Source organism: Chelonia mydas, chromosome 1 (assembly GCF_015237465.2).
Source record: "Chelonia mydas isolate rCheMyd1 chromosome 1, rCheMyd1.pri.v2, whole genome shotgun sequence".
Lineage (NCBI taxonomy): Eukaryota > Metazoa > Chordata > Testudines > Cheloniidae > Chelonia > Chelonia mydas.
The window spans coordinates 97,893,522-97,907,880 of NC_057849.1; the positions used below are offsets into that span (position 1 = coordinate 97,893,522).

The 14,359-nt window shown below is 41.1% G+C and overlaps 1 protein-coding gene across 14 annotated transcripts in view; it reads right to left on the reverse strand.

Annotated features, from left to right (window-relative positions):
- DOCK9 (dedicator of cytokinesis 9) overlaps window positions 1-14,359 on the reverse strand; it is a 322,440-nt gene that overhangs the window by 283,412 nt on the left and 24,669 nt on the right. For 4 of the 14 annotated variants that reach the window (XM_037896317.2, XM_037896277.2, XM_037896239.2 and 1 more), the window contains exon 1: window positions 179-1,472. The exons of 4 other annotated variants lie outside the window; for them this stretch is intronic. In XM_037896317.2, coding sequence (XP_037752245.1) covers window positions 179-340 — 162 coding nt within the window. In that variant the 5' untranslated portion in view covers window positions 341-1,472. Of the gene's footprint in view, window positions 1-178; window positions 1,541-14,359 lie in introns of those variants that run through there. 6 more of the 14 variants (XM_027828540.3, XM_027828539.3, XM_037896231.2 and 3 more) reach the window with 5 other exon arrangements.

The window sequence follows — 14,359 nt, forward strand, 5'->3', positions numbered from 1 at the left end:
TTTAAGCTTTTGTATCTAGGCTTGTATGCACACGTGTGCAATGCATGACACATTCCAGTAAGTGCATTGTCTACAATATTAAATTCATTTTATACAACAGATATTACATACACATTATCATGCGGATTTTTAATTTCACTCACTAATTGAAAACTATGTTAAACAAGTCAGTATTTACCAGGGATGAATGAATCAGTAGTCCTGAATCCTCGTTGGTCAAACTGTGTGCTGTATATTCAAGGGCATTATTTTCTCCTTGATGTTTGCAAATATAAGCACAGTTTCTTTCAAAAACTGTACGAATGCCTTTAAACAGAACCACACTAGTAGTGCAACCCATTCCAAATGTGTTGAATTTGCATTTCTAGCAACCCTGGCTCCATTTGCAGAATGTCTTCCTTTGCTCCACAGGAACAATTATCCTTTGTATCATCTTCAGGTCCAGGATCAAGTACCTCACTAAAATAAAAGCCACCAGCTTCTATAATGCAACCTTGTTTAGTTAAACAGGAGGCTGCCAAAAATCCAGCCTTATAAAATAAAATAGGAAGGTGATGGAAAAATAAAATGACAGTTCAGCTGTAAAACTCTCTCAAATAGGATGCTTTCACCATATGCTATTACTGTAGGATACAGCTGAAAAAGTATTCCATACAGTTAAAAAATAGCTTCTGATTCCTGTTTTTCAAAGATCTTCAGAACATATCCAAGATAAAAAGAAATTGCGAAGATAGTGCTGCAGTTTCTGCTGCTAGCCACAAAGAACCTTTATCTGCTGCAAGAAAGAACTCTCCCAGAATGCTTAGCACAGAGTTCGTACTAGCAAACGCTTCTTTTCTTGACCTAAATATGCTTTTTGTTGTTTAATACGGCCCTTCAAAACTGATGAGGAGGAAAAAAAAAGTCAAATGAGGAAAATCATTAGACTACAGCTGCTATGGAAACACGCTACTTGTTACTGTATAAACCTATTTCGAACAAGCCTATGCCTGAACTGATAATAGCTAGCTGATAGCTATCCACAAGGGAACAGAAGATTGACACAGAAGTCTTTTCACTTCCCTCCTCCTTCGTATGAGAAACTGTCAGTAAGTTCCAAGGTTGCTCAAACAATTTGTATAGTGGGAGTGCAGAGAGCCTTTGAACCAAACTGTAAATTATATCTGATGGAAACCACTTCAAGCCAGGGGATATTGCCACACCCCTAGCTCCTGCACCTATGATAAGTTCCAGTCTACTAGAAAATGACTGTTTAGTTCTCAATGGCTAACAGTCAATAATCATGCAAAAAAAAAAAAAAAAGAACGTGGCCAAATGATTACCAAGTTCAGATTAACATCCACTTCTGGAACAAAAATATAGTATGAAATTTTAAATACGTACACAAAATCCTTGGTTACATAATGCATTATATCCACGTATAGAGTCCTAACACAATCCATCGTAACAGTCAACACTCCCATTCCACAACCTGTTTTGGTGTCTTTATGAATGATAATGTGAAAATGCCCTTAAATGATACTGAAAATCAGAAAAGTTGTTCTTACGTACGTCACCTGTTATGTAATTTTCACAAGTTGAAAACGCAGACTCGTCGTATTAGAAATCAAGACAAAACACACATTGAAATGTGGAGTGACAATCTCAAAATTACTGTATGTCAGAATCAAGCTTATTTTATGTTAGTCTGTGAAATGAGAGCAAACGTTTTTAATTTTGAATTAAAAGCCATGGATTTTATCCTGAAACTGGAGGAAATCTTGTAGTTTGAACAGGTGAATAAGGGACTGTTTGAGGCTTTTAGCATCAGGAAAGCATGGTAGTTGGTTCTCATTTTTAATATCTCACAGGTTGCTGAGGCTTTTGTTAACACCTGTGGGGTGGGGTTAGGAATGGGGGAGGGAGGTACACCAAGAAAGTCATCTTTTTCCCACCCTTTGTAGAGGCAGTTTAAGGGGACTAAATTCTTATTCTACATCTCAGCATCTAATGGTTCCCACTGCACCCAAACCAAATATCCAAAAATTACTGGCACATTAGTTCTATGGATCGATTTTTAGCAGAAACATCGATCCATAGTGAAATAGTTAACGTTGCTATGTAAAGATATTTTTCAAGTTTTCCAGCAAGTGACTCAGGCTCTGCTGAGGCCATGTCACCTGACAGATATAAAAAAAATGTCTAGAGAATTTTCCAGCCATGAAGCACTTCAGAGATAGACAAGCATCATCCCCATTTTATAAATGAGCAAACTAAGGAACAGCTCTAAACCATGGTTGCTGGAGTTAATCTGAGACTGGTAATTATTAATTGTAGAGATGGAAATCTATCTTCAGGGAGATATGCCAGGATTGATTTTCAGTGGATCAGACCTCCTGAGAATTCTATCATCTATGACAAAATTAGACAATTTCTTGTAGTTCATTAGAAGATGAAGTTAGATTCATAGCTAGAGAACGTACTTCAGGGCTGTAGAGACATCCTGATGGCATTTGCCTCTGATTAGCCAATCATCTAGGTATAGACAGACCTAGATTCCTGCAAAAGACCTGCTGCCACTATGGCTAGGAATTTTGTGAAGACTGCTCTGGAGAGAGGAACGGTAAGGCCTTGTACTGACTGAGTGGGCCCCACTGCAAATCACAGGTACATTCTGTGGGCCAAATGGATGGCAAATGTGGAAGTACACATCCTGCAATTCAAGAACCACACACTAATTTTGAGACTGAAGAAATGGCATAATTAAATCTAGTGTTATCATCCTGAACCTGAGACTGTGTATATATTTGTTTAATTTCAGCTATAGGATAGGATGAAGACCCATCCTTTTCTCTTCAGGATAAAGAAATATTGGGGAGCTGAAACTTCTTTCCCTATTCTCTAGAGATGCTTTCTCTATGGCTCCTATGCAGAGCACTGAAGCCACTTATTTTAGTTGGCTCTCATGAGAAGGGCCCCTGAAGAGGGGCAGGAAATAGTTGGGGTAGACATGGTTAACAACTTTTAGCTCACATGGGTCAGTTATTGCAGATCAAGCCCAGTGTAAAGGTGCAAGGCAACAGCCAAAAATAGGGATTGGTTCTTGAGAGGTTTTGGTATGCTCTCGATGCTCACATCAAAATGTGCTGCCTAGACATAGGTGTCAAGGAAGACAATCTCCTCTTCCTGGAGTGTCTGGGGTTCTTCTTCTGTGAATAGTTGGAAGGTCTACTTTGAGAGTAGGAAGATGCCCTGTCTGTCTGCATTTGGTACCTGAAGGGCTTGTGGTTCAAACCTTGTGTATATACACAACACTCATTAGCCACAATGTAGCACTGGAATCCTTGAGGAAATGTAGAGAATTATCTGTGGGTTCACTAAAGATTTCTGTTCCCTCAAAGGGCAAATCCTCAACGGTGAACTGCACCTCCTTAGGGAGGTGTGAGGCTTGCAACCACTAAGCCCTGTACATGAACACTGCAGTGGCCATAGACCTAGTAGCTGCATCCAATGCATCCATGACTGCTTGGAAGAACATTTTCACTACTAGTGGGTTCCCCAAGACATCCTCTCTCACCTCTTACGGGAACTAAGATATAAAGGGGATACACTGGAACACAATATATTTAGGCCCTGGTAGTTGGTGATCTGAAGCTGTAGTGACACCAATGAATATGATTCCGCCCCCCCCCGAAACAAGTCCAATTTCTTAGACTCTTTCTTCTTGGGACTACTCTTTGCATGCTTAAATTTTTCATGCATGTCTGAGATTGTGTCTGGTGTATTATCACCGTAAAACATTTTTGACTCCTTTTTGTGGCTCCTGATAAAACCTCAATGCCTGAAAGCAGAGAAGTGAAGAAGCTCGGGTATGCCATAAGGTCTTAGCTAGGTCCAGGATGCAGTTGGTGGATAGAGCAATCTCAGCAGACACAGTCAAATATAAAACGACACAGCTTGTGGGCTTTTTTATCTATCACCAACATTTCAGCTGTCCTGCACCATTACTAAGACCAAAACCACAGCTTTGTCTGGAGTAGACAATGATAGGTCCCTGGGAGGGGAAGGTGAATGCTCTTGAGGGATCTGCTGATAATCCTCTCTCGAGTATTTGTTCTCTCTCCTCATGATGGTATGACCAGAGATGCAGATGGAGAGCAGGATCTTACCCACTTTCTAGGAAAGAAAGAAAATTTGACTCCTTGAAGCACAGGCCAGAGGTTCCCCAATAAGCCCACGATGGCCATGGCAGCATATTATACTTGTATGGCTGGTTCAACAAAAATTTCCCAGGCCACTGTCATACCTGTAACATATGTGTGTGGACCCTGTGGATACCTCTCCTGACCCTAGAGGAGAAGGCTCCCCACTGGATGTGGGTGAAGGTATCTGCCCAGGTGACTGATAGGGAGTCAATGTAGCTGAAGGGCAATGCTGACCTCTGATGACACCTCAGTAGTGGGAGGTCAGGAATATGTTCAACTGGAGACTGAAGGTTTTTGGTGCCAAGGAAGTAGCCTGGGGACAATGTAGATTCCTCTAGTAAGGAGTCAGCCAGTACACTCAATGATTCTAAGGACTGTGCTGATGTATAAGCTGCCACCAGGATTGATGACTATGTCAGGTGGTATTTCTTCAGCACCAAATTGAAGGCTGAACCTGCATAACTAGCCTTTGTAACAGGAGAAGATATACTGGGTTTTTCCCTGGAGGGCTGATGACCAAGACTCTCTTTGAGGAAGGACAAGGACTGATGCCAGGAGTCATGTCCGTCCCTGTGGTTGGTCCTGTCTTATTTTATGGTAGTGGTCTTGAGTGCCAGAATGTGTTAGTAGTGGTGTAAACTCTGACAAGTTTTTTTCTTGATACCCATTTGTCATTACTAATCTTATGGATGACATGCCAGCTAGCATGGGGCACTGCCAGATGAGGATTTAACAAGTATCGGGTCCATCTTTGAGGTGGAACTTCTCTTCTCATAGTCAGAAGCTAGCCAGATGGTTTGCTCTAGGAGGCAGAGTTTGCAGCAGGCATCCCTGGATTTCAGAGTCTTCATGGAGAAAGAGCTGCACATTTATCTTTTAGATCATGACTCACGCCGAGGCAGAATAAGCAACAATTGTAGCCATCTTTCGGAAGAATTAAGCCACCACAAGATGTACATGGCTTGAAGTCCCAAGGCTTGGAGTTTGCCATTACTGGGGGAGGGACAAAGCACCAAAAATAAAAATAAACAAATGGGTGTTAATGTTCAATGACCAGGTTGGAAAGAAAAATCTGAAAGGATAAGAAGGGTCAAAATCTAACTTGGATAAGTCAAATCTAAGAAACACCAAGTGGTAGCAGTTTACCGTGACTAGTTCTGTCAGACTGCCACAGGTAGTAAGAGGGAACCAAGGGACAGTTGAGGCTACTTTGCAAGATACAGGTATGGCTCAACTTGACACTTTTATTCAAAAGATTCCAATCTCATGTGCACAAGGCCCACCTGCATTGAGAATGGGATCGACACTGACATACTCCAAGAAGTAAAAATACCAACTGACTACACAAGTGATCTTAAATATCAGAACTTATGGCTTAAAGTCATTAGCCATTAAAATTTCAGAAAATTCCATCTTTTCATATCAAGTCCTAGTCAATATAGGAGTAAAACTGATTCACAGTTTTATCGCATTTTCGTTCACTGATACCATATCAGGAATTCCCTCTGCATAACTACCTGTCAGTAAATCATGCACCAGCAGCTAAGGGTCAACTGCAGGCTCTACACTATAATGGAGTTTAAAAATAACAGTGGCATCCGATAGCACTTGAAGTATGTGTCCATAGCCAGCCTAACTCTAAAACATATTTTCCACATATTAAATGACAAGCACAAAAATGTAACATTGTCTTGAGAACGTTACTTTTATTTCAGAGTATAGTATTTCAGTCCTTAAGTATGCACAGTGCACTCCATCTAGTGGTTAAGCTACATCCATTTTTTAAGTTTTGTCCTAGCTTTTAGATGTTTATTGCAGGCTATTCACAGCAAGACAGAATTATTAGAACAGTGAGTAACCTATTAGATTATAATATAAAATCTACAGAATAAATATGACAATTATAAGACAACAATTCAATCACGGTGCTCTACAGAGAGGCCACAGGAACAAGTCTTGAGTGAGTTATCTTAGCCATCAGAATTCCCATGCATAAGTTAACCCCAACATTCTTTTACTGAAAATGGACATCATAAACTGGAAAAGGAAGTCCACTGTTACCCCAGCACAACAACTGACTGGTAATTTTTGCTGATTCCCTAAGATAAACTATCCAAGCATAGTGCTCAGTAAGGGCTGTTAACTAATATTTTAAAGAAGCCACAGAGTAAAACCCTAAAATTGTACCAATACTACTTATATTTCTCCCCAACATCGAGCTTTTTTTTTTTTTTTTTGAGTAATTAAGGTTGCTCAAAATAGTTCATCATTTACCTAAAAACCTGAAAATAGACAGAGCAAACTTAACAGAATAGATTCCTGATGTCATTTGTACACACAATATCTCACTCCTACCTAGCCATAAATACCCAATGTTGCATGAAGGTCCAGTCACACCTACTTATCAAATGTAACAGCAGATGTGCAGGTGTAAGTAAAACCCCAGTGTCCTATTACAGTGTGTCTCAACCTTTCCAGACTACTGTACCCCTTTCAAGAGACTGACTTGACTTGCATGCCCCAAGTTTCACCTCACTTAAAAACTAGTTGCTTACAAAAATCAGACAAAAATTCAAAAGTGTCACAGCACACTATTTGTGAAAAATTGCTTACTTTCTAATTTTTACCATATAGCTATAAAACAAATCAATTGAAATATAAATATTATACTTACATTTCAACGTATAGTATATACAGCACTATAAACAAGTCATTGTCTTTATGAAATTTTAGTTTGCACTGACTTTGCTTTTTATGTAGCCTGTTGAGAGTTGATGTAGCCCCTTGAAGATCTCCGTGTACTCCCAGGGGTACTTATTCCTGGTTGAGAACCAACTGTTCTATTGTGGGAATTTGTGGGAATAATGCTGCATGGAATAAATTCTATGAACTGAAAGATATGAGATTGTCTAGAGGAAAAGGCATAGGTAAGTCATTATAACGGGTAGGTTTTGTGAGATTCTTATAATCCCTGAAGCAACCCTCAATCTGTTTAAAATTCATATGTGTGTGTGGAATTTGCAGTGGTCTTATCTAATTACCTAAAAAGGAAGACTACAATGTCTAGTTGATACCAGTGCAAACAACAAGAAGTATGAATGAAATCTGTGTTGGTATTAGGTTTTTTTCTGTTGCATTTGAAGGAGCACATGTTACAGAACTGCATAAGCTGGGTGGGGTATTTTTACCGTTTAACAGTTTTCTAAAAAAGATTTTCATGGCTAATATTCTTGGGTTTTTTTAAAAAAAGGGTTTAGGTGTTATGTTATTGTGAGGTGGACAGGAAAGAGGAAGTTACTCACTTTGTGCAGTAATGAGGGTTCTTCGAAATGTGGGTACCTGTGTCACTGCACCCCTGCACGATAGATGGGAGATTTTTGGTAGCAGAGCTCAGTCGGGGAGCCTGTGCACAGTAGTCGTCTCACGGTGCTGTTCGTGCCTCATCTAGCGCGTGCACGACCTGACACTTCCTTCTCTACCGCAGAGCTCAATTAGTGAGCTCCAAAGTAGAGGGGAGAAAGTTGGGTAGTGGAGTACCCACAGGGACATACATCTTGAAGAACCCTCATTACTACACAAGGTGAGTAACTTCCTCCTCTTCTAGTAGCGTCCCTGTGAGTGCTCCACTTCACATGACAGTAGAGCAGTGCTCCACTGTGGATGGAAGGGGCTTCAGATTTGCGTATGTTGTTGCAGAGAACACAGTAAGGCCTAATATAGCATCTGACATAGAACACTGAGCGATGGCAGAGTGTTTTGCAAAGGTATGCTCAGAGGCCCAGGTGGCAGCCTTGCATATGTCTGTCAGAGGGATATTGTTCAGGAAGGCTATAGGCATAGCTAAGGAAGGCATGGAGTGAGATCGGATCCCTTGTGGGGGCTCCTTGTTATGCAGTCGATAGCAAAGTTGGATACACAGAGAGATCTATTTAGATAGTCTCTGGGTTGATACTGCACATCTTTTGGAGCATTCTGCTGTGGAAATAAACAGTCTTGGAGATTTCCAGAAGGATGTGGTTCTAAGTAAAATGTTATGACTCGCCTGACGTCGAGCATATGTATGATGGCCTCTTGAGAGTCCCCATGTGGTTCTGGGTAAAACATGGCAAGCTGTATGGGTTTTTTTTTTTATGAAAGGACGTCCATATTTTAGGCAGCATTTTTGGGTGTGGTTGCAATGTGACCATATCTTTAGCGAAGACGGTGTAAGGCAGCTTGGCCATCGCTGCCCCAACCTCGCTGACTTGTCTGGCTAAAGAGATCGCAACTAAGAACAGAACTTTCATGGACAGATGAAGTGAGCAGGTCACTAAAGTTTCAAAACGGGCTCTGGTGAGGCATTCAAGTACAAGGTTTAAGTCCCATGACGGTGTAGGTTGTTGGACTTCCAGGTAAATGATCTGTATACCACTGAGGAAGCGTTCGGTGATCAAGTGTGCAAAGACTGAAGTTCCATCCAACTGACAGTGAAAGGCTGTGATAGCTGCTAGGTGTACTTTGATTGAGCTCATAGATAAGCCCGATTCTTTCAGTTCCAGTATGTAGTCCAGTATAATCAGGAGAGACGCCATGACTGCAGTTAAGTGTTTTTGTTGGCACCATAATCTCTTCCATTTTTGGAGGTAAGTAGTGGAAGTGGTGGATCTCCTACTATTTAATAAAACGTTTCACTCTTTCTCAGCAGGCTAATTTGTCGTGTTGGAACCATGTAGGAGCCATGCTCGGAGGTGAAGTTTCTCCCAATTTGGTTGGAGAGTCCAGCCTTTGTTCTGTGAGAGGAGATCCGCCCACAAAGGAAGAGTTCATGAAGTGCATACTGCCAAGCGCAGAAGGTAAGGGAACCAAGTCTGTCTGGACCAGGTTGGAACAATCAATATGACATGGGCCCGTATCTTGCAAATGACTCACAGTATTAGAGGTATCGGTGGGAATACATACATGAGTGCTGAGTCCCATTTGATGAGGAAGGCACCCCTACTGACTGGGATGCTAGTCCCGCCCTGGAGCAGAGAAGAGGGCACACTTGTCGTTCGTTGCTGACAACAAACAAGTCTACAGATGGAAAGCTCCACTTCTAAAATACCGATTGGAGGACACTATTGTAGATTTCCTATTTGTGTTCCTGGAAGAAATGTCTGCTTATTGTGGCCACCGTTGTGTTCTGGCACCCCGTGAGATAAGATGCCGAGATGGTTCAAAAAAAATAAGTAGAGCAGCAGTCCTGCTCCCTTCCAATCTCAAATGCAGAAGATGCTTTACCCCAGAAACCAACACCTTGAGTTTATCCAGAGACGAGAGGCAACGGACAAGAGAAACCTAGGATGCCTGGTATTGTGCAGGTTCACAAAGGGAAGCCCAGTCAACTTCCTGGAGAAACTGATGGATCAGCTTCTGCCCAGTGTGGTACTGGAATCCTTCTGATTCTTCATCCTCTGTGACCTCCGCCTCCATACAGACAACACAAAGAATACAAGAGTACTCGATCTCATGACTGACACTGAAACCACAGGATTCTTCTAGGCCGTATCTGGATCCATACATAGACAGACAGACATGCTGGTCCTACTTTCAGCCAAGGAGTGAACACTGGAGACAGACCACTCTTCTAGTCTTGCCACTACCTCAAAACAGGCAGAGATCAGAGCTTACAAAGCTGGTCTACCCACAAGATCCCTTGAACTCTCTACTTCAATCCTATGAGAATAAGATATCCAAATACAAGGCTGAAGTGCCAATGAGTTAGCACAATAGGACAAACCACCAGTCTACCGCCATCAACACCTTGGCCCCAAGCCACACATTCCTCCCACACCAAACAAGATGATCATCATAGTTCACAAATTAACTTCATAGGTCAAAAGAACACCAGTGAGTGGTGAAGAAAAATACTGAACCCATTGCCAGCAGCACTATAACTCTTAGGGGGCCACGTTACTGCAGTAAAGGAGGCAAAAACAAGTCTACTACTCTGGAACTCTCAGTAGAAGCAGTCAGCAGAGCTATTCAGCACTGTGAACTAGCTAATCACTCAGACTGCATAGTCCAAACAACAGATGCAAGTATCAACAGCTGTGAATAGGACATGATCTTATCAAAAGTATACTAAAAACTGAAAACAAAACTCTGAAGAGAAAATTCCACCTCTGACCAGATTGTATTATAAACCCCACAACCTCTGAGTTTTTCCCTCACACATCTTAAAAGCTCAAAAGCCCTGGGGGGGTAGGGAGGAGGAGAATACATCCACAACTTCTGAAGCTAAGCCATACCCCTGATGGCTAGTGAAAGCCAGCCAAAAAACCAATTATGCCCAGTAGTAATGGAAATAATCAATGCCTCCTTCAGAAAAGCGTACCTACCAAGCTCTGAAAAATACAACAGTTTTCGAAATCTTCAAGAAGGATTGAGTACAGCTGAGTACCATCCCAGGAGGAATAACCAAACCCACCACCACGCAACATCCTAAATGCCTTGCAATCAGGATTCAGACAAGAGCAAAGCACAAAGAGCTCAAGTGGCATCGAAAATGTGACCTTACAGCCATTTCTACAATCATAGCAGTTGATCTCAATGCAGCTTTCGACACAATAACATGGTGTTTGTCATCAGTAGATTTCAAAGCTCTTTAGTGTATTTATCCTCAACACCCCTGTGAGATATAATCCCCATTTTTACAGATGAGGAACCGAGGCACAGAAAGGCTAAGTGACTTCAAGACCACTGAAAAGTCCATGGTTGAGAACATAATTGAACCTAAGTCTCGCGCATTCTAAGCCAGTGCCCTAACCACTGCGTGGACCATCCTTCCTTTCCACAGACACAAGGTATCAATAATATGACATGGGAATACTACATTCATTCCTCCAGTTGAACTCGGTGATGGGTAACTGCTCCTCCTCTCCAAAAGCCCACACTTGCAGGGTTCATTACTATTCCCTCTAATTATTAGTGGCCTGGGGGAATCCCCAGCCTCTATTTGATGCATCCGTGATTAATGTCCTTGTTGGGAAGGGGTTTGAGAACATTACCCTTCCTTATACATTGTTGGGTTATAAACCCCCATTTAGTCCTGCAAGGACATGAAATGACACCCAGATCTTCCTGTCCATCAGGTGTCTTGCTGGGCAGTAGACTGACTTGAGTAAGAGTTGTAGGACACAAGGAACTATGGCAAGTGGTGTCTTGTATGTGCATACCAACGTATTTTGCAACACTCCAATGCAGGTCCATATCATCATAGCTGGTTTTCTTTCAAGCTGTTGTGATAGCAGGCAGGTACATGGTTTCCTCAGGCAGATACACATTCTCCAACCTGAAAACAAAGCTCCTATGAATTCTATCCTCTGATGGGATAAAAGAGTTTTTCCATAGTTAACTAGGAGACCCAGCCAGATAAGCAGAGAGCTACCCTAAGCTCATCAGCATCTCTTGCTGAGATCTGCCCCGATCAGCCAATCATCCAGGTGAAGGTAAATGTGGATACGCCATCTTCACAGGTGGACATTTTGTAAAGGCTCTTGATTCTGTGGGAAGTCCAAATGGCAGTATCTTTTACTGGTACTGATTTGGCCCCACTCTGAATCTCAATTACATCTTGTTGGTTGGGCAGATTACTATGTAGAAACACACATCTGCACGTTCAGAGCCATGAACCAATGTTGAGCCTGCAGAAATGGAATGACAAAAGCAATTCATGTATTTGCCCAGTCTTCTCAGATCTAAGATAAGATGAAGACCTTCTTCTAAAAGAGGAAATATTTGAAGTAGAAGCCTCTTCTCCTGCACTCCTGAGGTATCTCCTTGCCAAAGCAACAAAACTAATTTTTTTTTATAGGCTGCCTTGAGAAAAGTATCTGAAAAGGAATCAGTAAGGGAATAAGGTGAACAAGTGAATAGGTAACAATATGTGATGGTGTCCAACACCTTTCGTCTGATGTGACAGTGGACCAAGGCAGAAAGGCAGCTCCTTAAGGTGATGACAGGCTTTAGATGGGAGCCACATAACAGCCTGCCACTCATCAAACCTGCTGTCTTTATGAGAGTGCTGAGTGTGCAATGGAGATTAATGATGGGAGTTCTCCTGGTTCTGAAATGACCTACATGGATTATTCCAGCAGAAGTAACTTGAGTTTAGCATCCCTGGATTTGGGGGTCCTTGAGGACAATGCCCAGCACACCAAGTAACTGATATGGCACCCCCAAAGAGAAGATGCATCAGATGTGTCCCTCAGTGAGTCCATCACAATACAAGCAGGGTTTGAGTCCACCATGAGGCATGGCAGTTGGCACAGAGCACCTTCCCTCACTGTACAGAGGTGGTGTACAGGGAATTACTGGGAGGTTTTTTCTTTTCATATCAAATTCAAGGAAGTAGCAAGGTGAAGATGAAATTTTTTCAAAGAATTAGTGAAAAAAAAGGAATGACTTTGCAGTTTTAAGAAAGTGCTGAGCCAGACACTCACTGAGTTCCATCTCTTGCCACAGGCAACATGAAGAAACACAGAGGAATGTGACTGCTACACACTTTATGCCCTTGCCCAGGAGCATGTTCAGCCCTGACAGACAAAGCTACTCAAAAAAATCCAATCTCACATGCATGAGGTGCATGCACAACTACAGTCAGATGCACATCTACACTGACATGATTCAAAGAAATATGGTTCCACTGTTGATAAAGACAGTATATTGACAAGTAACACATGATCTTGCAATGAGACCCTATGAGCTAGCTTCAGAATGGTCCTGTTTCAATAAAATTGCACATATTGCATATATTTAGTTACATACATTTTCAGATTAGTCAAATATTAAGTAAAAAGTATTAAAGTTGATGTTGGCACCTTAATGTTGGAAACAAATTCCATTAAATTAAAAACATCTCTTGCAAATGATGTTATCTACACTTTTTTGCAGAATGTATTAAACAGCAAAATAAGGCAGAGAGCTTCACAGACATAAAACCCAACCTCAATTACTTAATCCGTCATCTAAAAGCCAAAAGGTAGAAACAGATGAGAACTTTAAAGATGGCTCCATCTACAGCTTAATTGCTAAACTGGACATAATCCAAGCAACCGGAAAATAGCTGATACGTAAGTAAAACGGATGGGAACAGAGCACCTAACTGATAATGTTTGGATTTACCTGTAATCTCCAAAGATTAACAATTTATCTTCAAGAAAATTGACTGAGGACATGTTCTTCAATCTTAAGGTCAAAAGTTTGTGTGTAAAAGGCAGAATGCCAATTAAGATGGAGACTAAACTCTTTGGGTGTTATGATGAATGCTGGAATGGAAGCCATAGATAATGTTGGTTTGATGGCAAGACCTTTGAAGTACACACATGGTTCACAAAAGCAACTTTCATACATGTTTGAATGAAATTTAGAGAATGCCTATGTAGTGTATTTTGAAAGGCAAACCACTGGATATTTTAACTAGTGCTATGGTTGATAGCTTGAAATGTCTTTCATGGTGTGCTTTAATATACATTTCTGAGCTTGTATATTCCTATTCTTTGTCTTGAAGAGCAAACTGTCTAACTAGAATTTGCTTTCATTTACTAGAACTAGTTGTAAATTAGGATTGCACCTAGTGGTCCTAATCTGGATTGGGGCTCCTTTCTCTTGGGCCCTCAACCAATACAGAAAAGGAGAATCTTGGTCCTGAAAAGCTTACTGTTTAAAGATACAAACAGAAGAAGGGTAGAGAACATGCATAAATATACAAATTAGTATAGTAAAAGAATTGGCACAGCTTTGTTAGTCATGTGTACTTAGTTTTATTTTTGTTTGGAGTTTTTTTTTGTTGTTGTTGTTGTTTTAACCTTTTTTAGTTGGGATTAGAGGAAGGGAGGGAGTACAGAAATAATAAACATAGGTTGTCACACATCTAGCCATAATTAACAGGGTGGGTTTTGTAGGCATCATAGAGGTTAGCCTTAGGGAAATATTTGAAGAAAGATAAATCAGTGGCTATTTGGATTTTAATCAGGAAGATTTTCTCATGCATAATGGGCAACATGGCCACATTTAAGGGCAAAGCTGAATAGTGGACATTAAAGGCTGGGAATGCTGGCAGAGCAACAAAAGCAGGGGTCAACATCGTAATAGGTACTAGATTAGCTAAATTATGAAAAGGCCTCAAAAAGGTAAAGACATTAAGCTTGTATTTG